General features: G+C 33.6%; 1 protein-coding gene across 1 annotated transcript; it reads left to right on the plus strand.

Moving 5' to 3' along the window:
- Window positions 1–717: 717 nt before the first annotated feature.
- On the plus strand, window positions 718–6,809 carry LOC149725615 (NACHT, LRR and PYD domains-containing protein 14-like). The gene is made up of 2 exons (XM_089891224.1): window positions 718–843; window positions 4,678–6,809. Exon 2 carries the CDS (start codon window positions 4,737–4,739, stop codon window positions 6,549–6,551), a length of 1,815 nt encoding a protein of 604 aa, XP_089747350.1. The 5' UTR covers window positions 718–843; window positions 4,678–4,736; the 3' UTR covers window positions 6,552–6,809.
- The last annotated feature ends 3,274 nt before the right edge of the window (window positions 6,810–10,083 follow it).

A 10,083-nucleotide genomic window follows, 5' to 3' on the forward strand; every position in this document is an offset into this window, starting at 1 on the left:
TATAACATGAGTGTCTTCTTATACACCAGACACACATGGTGTATTCATACACCTCGTGCTCCCTGTCGAGTTATAACATTGGTGTCTTCTTATGCACCACAAAGACGTGGTGTATTCATACACCTCATGCTCACTGTCAAGTTATAACATAGATGTCTTCTTATACACCAGACACACACGGTGTATTCATACACCTCATGCTCACTGTCAAGTTATAACATGAGTGTCTTCTTATACACCAGACACACATGGTGTATTCATACACCTCATTCTCCCTGTCGAGTTATAACATTGGTGTCTTCTTATGCACCACAAAGACGTGGTGTATTCATACACCTCATGCTCACTGTCAAGTTATAACATAGATGTCTTCTTATACACCAGACACACACGGTGTATTCATACACCTCATGCTCACTGTCAAGTTATAACATGAGTGTCTTCTTATACACCAGACACACGTGGTGTATTTATACACCCCATGCTCACTGTCGAGTTATAACATCGGTGCCTTCTTATACACCAGACACACATGGTGTATTCATACACCTCATGCTCACTGTCGAGTTATAACACGGGTGTCTTCTTATACACTAAACACACACGGTGTATTCATACACCTCATGCTCACTGTCCAGTTATATCATGGGTGTCTTCTTATACACCAGACACACCTGGTGTATTCATACACCTCATGCTCACTGTCAAGTATTAACATAGATATTGTATTGTTATAGGACAGCGCACACGTAACAACGACTGGTAACGTGGAGTTTGGAAGTGTACAAGATGTCACTGTTCACCAACACCCCGAACCTGCTCCTGTCAAAGTTCAACTACTTGGTGAGTCGACCATGTTTATGTACATTACATCAATTAACATAAAACTAAACCATCACTGTAAGCAACATGCGTGACTCAATACACGACCCAGGAATCCTCATGAACGTCTAATATTTATGAAGCCTAATAACAACAATGTCTGTTGTGTTACGAATGGAATTTTGTTTTATTTAATAATTTGATTTTATAATATTTCCACCCAAACATGTTGGTTAGTTTGTACTCAGGGATTATTGCAGATGGTATACCTAACTTTATTGTTTACATGACCTTAAATAAACCCTAGTTTTTGCTACCAAGTTTTACTATACTTTTTGTTACGTTACAGTTTTAGCATTTAAGAGTAGAGGTTAAGAATTCTAGCGAATGTTTTTAGGTCGTTGCCGTGTTTGTTAAAATAAAGATAATGTTATTGCAGCATTTCTATTAGGAAAGTTTAGTTTGAACGATGGCTGGGTTTAAAATAGTAGTGTACTGGTGTGTATTAGTGTATATAGTAGTGTACTGGTGTGTATTAGTGTATATAGTAGTGTACTGGTGTGTATTAGTGTATATAGTAGTGCACTGGTGTGTATTAGTGTATATAGTAGTGTACTGGTGTGTATTAGTGTACACAGTAGTGTACTGATGTGTATTAGTGTATATAGTAGTGTACTGGTGTGTATTAGTGTATATAGTAGTGTACTGGTGTGTATTAGTGTATATAGTAGTGTACTGGTGTGTATTAGTGTATATAGTAGTGTACTGGTGTGTATTAGTGTATATAGTAGTGTACTGGTGTGTATTAGTGTATATAGTAGTGTACTGGTGTGTATTAGTGTATATAGTAGTGCACTGGTGTGTATTAGTGTATACAGTGGTGTACTGGTGTGTATTAGTGTACACAGTAGTGTACTGGTGTGTATTAGTGTATATAGTGGTGTACTGGTGTGCATTAGTGTATATAGTAGTGTACTGGTGTGTATTAGTGTATATAGTAGTGCACTGGTGTGTATTAGTGTATATAGTGGTGTACTGGTGTGTATTAGTGTATATAGTAGTGTACTGGTGTGTATTAGTGTATATAGTAGTGTACTGGTGTGTATTAGTGTATATAGTAGTGTACTGGTGTGTATTAGTGTATATAGTAGTGTACTGATGTGTATTAGTGTATATAGTAGTGTACTGGTGTGTATTAGTGTATATAGTAGTGTACTGGTGTGTATTAGTGTATATAGTAGTGTACTGGTGTGTATTAGTGTATATAGTAGTGTACTGGTGTGTATTAGTGTATATAGTAGTGTACTGGTGTGTATTAGTGTATATAGTAGTGTACTGGTGTGTATTAGTGTATATAGTAGTGTACTGATGTGTATTAGTGTATATAGTAGTGTACTGGTGTGTATTAGTGTATATAGTAGTGCACTGGTGTGTATTAGTGTATATAGTAGTGTACTGGTGTGTATTAGTGTATATAGTGGTGCACTGGTGTGTATTAGTGTATATAGTAGTGCACTGGTGTGTATTAGTGTATATAGTAGTGCACTGGTGTGTATTAGTGTATATAGTAGTGCACTGGTGTGTATTAGTGTATATAGTAGTGTACTGGTGTGTATTAGTGTATATAGTAGTGTACTGGTGTGTATTAGTGTATATAGTAGTGTACTGGTGTGTATTAGTGTATATAGTAGTGTACTGGTGTGTATTAGTGTATATAGTAGTGTACTGGTGTGTATTAGTGTATATAGTAGTGTACTAGTGTGTATTAGTGTATATAGTAGTGTACTGGTGTGTATTAGTGTATATAGTAGTGTACTGGTGTGTATTAGTGTATATAGTAGTGTACTGGTGTGTATTAGTGTATATAGTAGTGTACTGGTGTGTATTAGTGTATATAGTAGTGTACTGGTGTGTATTAGTGTATATAGTAGTGCACTGGTGTGTATTAGTGTATATAGTAGTGCACTGGTGTGTATTAGTGTATACAGTGGTGTACTGGTGTGTATTAGTGTATATAGTAGTGTACTGGTGTGTATTAGTGTATATAGTAGTGTACTGGTGTGTATTAGTGTATATAGTAGTGTACTGGTGTGTATTAGTGTATATAGTAGTGCACTGGTGTGTATTAGTGTATATAGTATTGTACTGGTGTGTATTAGTGTATATAGTAGTGTACTGGTGTGTATTAGTGTATATAGTAGTGTACTGGTGTGTATTAGTGTATATAGTAGTGTACTGGTGTGTATTAGTGTATATAGTGGTGTACTGGTGTGTATTAGTGTATATAGTGGTGTACTGGTGTGTATTAGTGTATATAGTAGTGTACTGGTGTGTATTAGTGTATATAGTAGTGTACTGGTGTGTATTAGTGTATATAGTAGTGTACTGGTGTGTATTAGTGTATATAGTAGTGTACTGGTGTGTATTAGTGTATATAGTAGTGTACTGATGTGTATTAGTGTATATAGTAGTGTACTGGTGTGTATTAGTGTATATAGTAGTGTACTGGTGTGTATTAGTGTATATAGTAGTGTACCGTAGTATGTATGGTACAGTAAGTTAAACCGATAGTTGGAGGTTTAAGTTTACTCCACTTGCTGGTATGTCAATACATGTTGAAACAGCTGTAGTTGTAAAGACCATATAATCTGGATGAAGACTTCGTTGTTTTAACGCCTTATGGAACTAAAGGAAAGGAAAATGCATTCATTTAATATTTTGAAACACAATATAACCAACCTGTTAGTATAAAAAACTGTGAGAAATAATTAATACACATTGCATGGTTAAGTGTCCCGTTAAAGTTAAACGTAGATACAAACAGAAACGGTTTAGAATCCAAAGCATTCAAAGACAAATATTAAACGTAAAGGTTTATGGAATCAAAATACATAATATCATAATATAATAAATACTGTCAAGTGTCGAATAAAAGGCAAATTTTACAAACTTTTATTTTCCCTTTAAGTAATAGATTCGAAACAATTCTTAGTCTGGAGGAACAATATGCAACAAACATTCTGGACCGTAGGATTTTTATGATTATTTAATTCTGCTTTTTATTACCCTGTCTTTGGGGCAAAAGAACATTTGTAGACAATAAAAAACAAACTTTTCGAAAGAAACTTGGCTTAATTTTCTTTTAAAGTTGACAGTGGGGAAAAATACAAACATTAATCGTAACTTATTCATTATGCAGTCTGTATTTTTTTCAGAAACATCAACTTTTTTTTAGTTTTTCTACAAAACTAAAACTATCTCTGATACATTTTTAAAGGCCTTGCTCTCATGCTTTTCTCTTCTGTTATAATCAATATACTTGACTACTTACTTTTAAACATAAGCTACTCACAAATAGCATTTATTAGACTGAAAACAAAGCCCAGAATTTGCATAACCTATATAAAGCACAAGAAGTAACTGAAGCATTACACTTGATTTAACTAAATGAAAACCTACGAAACAATTACCAGTTAGGATAAAAGTTAAATAAAAATAAGCCAAATAAATACTTTATCCATAAAATCTATGATTTTATCTTTATCCATGATTTTATCCATAAAAGCTGTTTGCGATAACATAATTTTAGCGGGCGAGGAGGGTTGACCTTTCTTACCTCAAGTACCTAATTGTTTTTTATTACCCAGCTTGACTATACATAATATAAAACATAACATCAAGAAACGTAGCTTAACAAAAACTCTAAATGAACAAGTACTTAATATAAAAATACAAAATTCCATTCGTAATACAATTGACATTGATTTAAAAGATATTTAAAGTATTTATTCCGGTGTATTTATAGCCTTAGCACAGAGTGCGTCGTGAATACACTAACCTCGTATATTTAAACAGCTGAAAATCTACAAAGCCAGTTATTCGATCGTTCGAACCAAGTTATTGGAGAATCCAACATGCCAATACAACTCGATCGTAATATAGAAGCAGTAAGACTTGAGATGTCAGATGTACGACAACCAATAAATAATGAGTGGAAAGAAGAGATGAAACGCAGAGACTATCTAAGTTCAAATCGTGTAAACAACTCTTCAGTAACCATCGGCCAAATGTTCGACAAAGCGTTGGAAAAGGCGCAACGTGGTGCTAGAAAACGTACAACAGAAGCTGCCAAAGCTGAGTACATAAGACGACATGCTAACACTGTTGGGGTGGTTGGACCTCCAGGTGTTGGGAAGACCACTCTTTTAAAGATGATGGTAAACCAAATTCTCAAGCATGAATTTCTACCTGACACTGAATTTCCGTTCTTCATTAAAGTGAAAGACATCGACTTTAATAGAAAGATGACACTACTAGAGTTCCTAACCAGCAACAGCAGGGTTAAAGTCAATTACACTGAAGAGGAAAGCAAGGCTTTGATTACATTCTTACACAACAATCCAAATGTTGCCATCTTCTTCGATGGATTGGATGAAGCTTCAACGAAAAAGTTCGCCATGATCTCCCACGTGTGTAAACTTGATGGGAAATCCAAACCGGTCGATATCATGAAGAATTTGTTCAACTTCACATTGCTACCCAAAGCTAAAATGGTAGTTACATCTAGACCAGGTCCAATGTACAAGCTGCACCCTGATTATCGACCTAGTTCTATATTTGAGGTTCTTGGACTCCTGGAAGAAGCAAAGAATAATCTTGGAACACAGCTTTGTGGAGAGAAGTACCCGGCCATCAAAAAAATATTGGACCAACAACCAAACCTTGCTCATCTGTGTTATCTTCCAATTAATTTTATTCTCATTGTGCTTTATTTGCTCTCAAACGAAGGCAGGGTTATTAAAACAATGACTCAAGTTTTAATCTTTTCTATGACCAGGTTTGTAGAGTCGTCCCATTTGAAAGGAGAGGTTCCCCTGGATAAAGTTGGAGTTGAAATGGTCAAACTTGCTCACCTTGCATATAAGGGCCTTCAACAAAGGAAACTTGTTTTCGAGAAAAGTGACTTTGATGCCGTCGAGCTGGCTGATGAAATGGTTACAAACTTTTTCCACACTTATGTCGATAAATCGTCTGGATTACGAATGAAAATCTTGGAAGGAAATAAACGAAGTTACTTTACCCACCTCACCTGGCAGGAATTCTACGCAGCTGTATATTTAATGCTCTTTGTGTCGTATCCTGAATTCGAACAACTCAAATCCACCTTTAAAGATACGCAATGGAGCATGGTAGTAACATTTATGTTCGGAATCTGTAATCCTCATGCATATAAACAACTAAAACTTATTTTCCCCGTTAAGATGATTAAAGATTATGAAAAGAAGAAGAAGTTCATGCAGTCAATGATGATGAAGTCATTAAGTTCGGCCAGGGATGAAGACTTGATGGCCAAGAGTAAAGATTTGATCCAACGGTTTGGTTGGCTTTATGAATACAATGACGATGAAACTTCAAGGAAATTTGAAGATTGTATTCCCGTGGAACTTAAGATAGTTCTACCAATGCATCTTCCTGAAGTTGGAGACATAGTTTATGCATTGAAGTCGTTTACGAAACCACACAAGTTGCGGTTGCTTTCAACCACAACCACTGAAGTTTATGAATCTTTGCTTCGTGGGGTTCATGGCACAACTACCACGGTTGGTCTAAATATAGTGTTTCTGTCAGTAACAATAAAATCAACATATTTTCATTATGTAGACCCGACGTTTAATATAAAATACACCAAATACCAAAATACATTAAAACGAATGCTGCCATTAGTATAGTACAATGGGGGAAGATAGGACACTTAAGCACATATTGCCAAATATTTCCAAAATCAAAATAGATGACGGTTTTTGGGTAATACCACGAATTAGTACTATCGTTCCTTTATTAATTGACAACAATTTAAAAAATATAATAAAACACACGAGAAGTTATTTAGCGGTCCGCACAACAGGTGAAATTTTACAATTTCGAAAACACACAGGATAAGATGGGACAGTTTGAAATCATTGTTAATTTCGATTAATAAGTGTATTTATAAATAGTAATGTACGTAAATAACACGAAATAAAACTGTTCGCTTTGGAAAATAAGTCTAAACAATTTTTTACTTGCCCTACTGCTATAGTTTTTAACATTTTACCTATACATTTTATTATTGCATAACAATTGGTATTGTGTGAACGACAATGGGTAATGTTCAAACATCAATGGGTAAATATTGTATCCAACAAATGTATATGAACTTGTAATAACAGAAAATTAATAATAACTATTGATAAGTTTTTATTTTTGCTCCAAATTGGGTATTACTACTCTGTTTTTGGCACAAGCCACTTCCCATAAATTATCACCAAGTGCAAATGACCAAATTTCGAATATATTTTCAAAATATTATCATTTTATTATATCAATATCTTATAGTTGAAAACCCCCTGAGGTATAAATTACTAAATGAAAAGCAAATCTTTTAAAGTTTGGCAATGAAAACATACAAAACTACCATGTGGGGGAAGATGGGACTCTAAATTAAAATATGTTTACATTAGCAGTATTCTGCAACTTGTAGTTAACCTACCGAGTTTAACAGTCTGTGCTAGTTTCATTGCCATTAAACCGATATTTTTTGTTTTTATCTCAAATTAAAGTCATATTGACCCCTGCCTATTTTCTTCATGCTTATATCTCAGTGTTTTTTTACAAAACTATAACTAGTTTTATAAGACAAACTCAAACTGTACGAAATATTCAAGGTTGTTTTACAAAGCTATGAAACTAGTTTAATCGTTCGCACACGCAAACTAAAAAAATTCATTGGCTTTACTATGATTTAGCGAGCATTACAAAATAGAACCTTACTATTTCACATTTTTACCTGTTCAAAGTATACTGTTTCTATTTTATATATTTTTTTAATATTTAAAAACAGTAATCAGCTTTGACGGGCGTTTTATAAAGTCGTAATAATACTGTCGAATAATCCTGTAACCTTATTTTCCTGATTCTCATTAAATGGGGGTCCGTAAAAAGAAAATTAAAAAAATCTCGTCTGACAAAGTGTCCCATCTTCCCCCACCCCACTATATGTGTTACTCATTTAGGGACGATTAAAGCAAATATGCATTCTAAAACAGGTGTTCACGAAAATGGTCATAAGTCCACGTATTGTTGGTTTTAATTGAAAAAGGGAGGATTTATTATAACGTATGAATCACCATCATAGTATTTACATTTTTTGGTGAACTTGAAACCGTGATGTATTTTTATAAGAATACGGTTCCCAAAACCCAAAGTTTTAAATTCATTCTGTCAAAGAAAGGCGATTTTATTTGATCTCTATGCTGCACACACTGTGGGTAATATGCAGCAAGTTTTAGTAGATGACAACCGATTATCGGTTTTCCAATTATCGGCAAGAGCATAAAAATATTATCGGGGCCAAGTAACCAGACGGCCAGCGACGTGCGTAAGTCAGAATTAATCCAGAGCGCTAACTTGTTAATAAACGTGGTTCGTATACCTAATTCATCTCATTCGTAACAATCTAATATTCTAATGTATTAAACTTGGTCAAAGCGTCTGATCATGCGTCCACCGCATGGCTTGTTTTTCAGGCGCATGTAAAGGTTACTTTAGGTCACTTACGCGTCTGTTTAAGTGGCAAGGTGATACACAAACAAACTGCATTAGCTGATAATTATAAAATATTAAAATTTATTTGAAAAATGTCTCAAATTATCTAATTAGTTAATTACAAGTTCACTAATAACTAATTAATAATAAGTAGACATGTAGTTTGATTTTAATCATTCTAATCTGATCTCTAGTTTTTAATCAGCCAAGCATTTTAGGTGCATTAAAATATTGGTTTATCGGCAACTGAAATTTACAAAATATAAATAATCGGTATCTGTTTGAATCATAAACTCCGTTTTGAAAATCAAAATTTCATTCATAAAACCGTGACGTAACAATGTATTATAATGGGCATTATTCGCGTCAATAGGCCTCTTATTTTCTGAGCAGTTTCGGTGTATTCCCATAGGCCGTGTATTGTGTAGGCCATGAATCGCCCTATTTATTTTCGCGTAGGCCATGAGTAACGTAACCAGGAATCAACTTGGCAATAAAATCTTTTGGTATATTTTGCCAAAAACCCAAGTTTCTGGTGACGTCATTTAAATTTTAATGACGTCAAAATTCGAAATTCAGTCTTGTAGTAATTTTTCACAAGAACAAATGTTGAATAAGCATGCATGATCATTTCACCTCCTGCATTATCGCTTAAACTAACGAAATTTACGCAAACACCAATGACTCAGACGATATGAGAACCTGAGATTAATTTTATAAAACTCGGGGAAAAACAAGGTTTCGATTGAAACCAAAAGTAAAATATTTGATGTGTTTTCAAATAGATGATTCGAGTTACGCCAACGCATTATCGAAAGTGTTTTGTATGGGGGCCCAACCTGGTCAAAATACAACACGAATAAATCGCAATAATGTAATACGTTGTATTATTTTTATATCACAAGTTGTATTATTTTTGGATCTTAATCTCACAAAAAATAATTTTACCCTACAACTTGAATTAATTTTACGTTACAACTTGAATTATTTTTTACGCTGCGACTTGAATTATTTTTACGTTACGACTTTAATTATTTTTACGTTACGACTTGAATTATTTTTACGATACGACTTGAATTATTTTTACGATACGACTTGAATTATTTTTACGTTACAACTTGAATTATTTTTACGTTACGACTTGAATTATTTTTACGTTACAACTTGAATTAATTTTACGTTACAACTTGAATTATTTTTACCCTACAACTTGAATTATTTTTACGTTACGACTTGAATTATTTTTACGTTACGACTTGAATTATTTTTACGTTACGACTTGAATTATTTTTACGTTACGACTTGAATTATTTTTACGTTACAACTTGAATTATTTTTACGTTACGACTTGAATTATTTTTACGTTACAACTTGAATTAATTTTACGTTACGACTTGAATTAATTTTACGTTACGACTTGAATTATTTTTACGTTACGACTTGAATTAATTTTACGTTACAACTTGAATTAATTTTACGTTACGACTTGAAATATTTTTACGTTACAACTTGAATTATTTTTACGTTACGACTTGAATTAATTTTACGTTACAACTTGAATTATTTTTACCCTACAACTTGAATTATTTTTACGTTACGACTTGAATTATTTTTACGTTACGACTTGAATTATTTTTACGTTACGACTTGAATTAATTTTACGTTACAACTTGAATT

The sequence above is a fragment of the Ciona robusta genome, chromosome 13 (genome assembly GCF_009617815.1).
Source record: "Ciona robusta chromosome 13, ASM961781v2".
Classification (NCBI taxonomy): domain Eukaryota; kingdom Metazoa; phylum Chordata; class Ascidiacea; order Phlebobranchia; family Cionidae; genus Ciona; species Ciona robusta.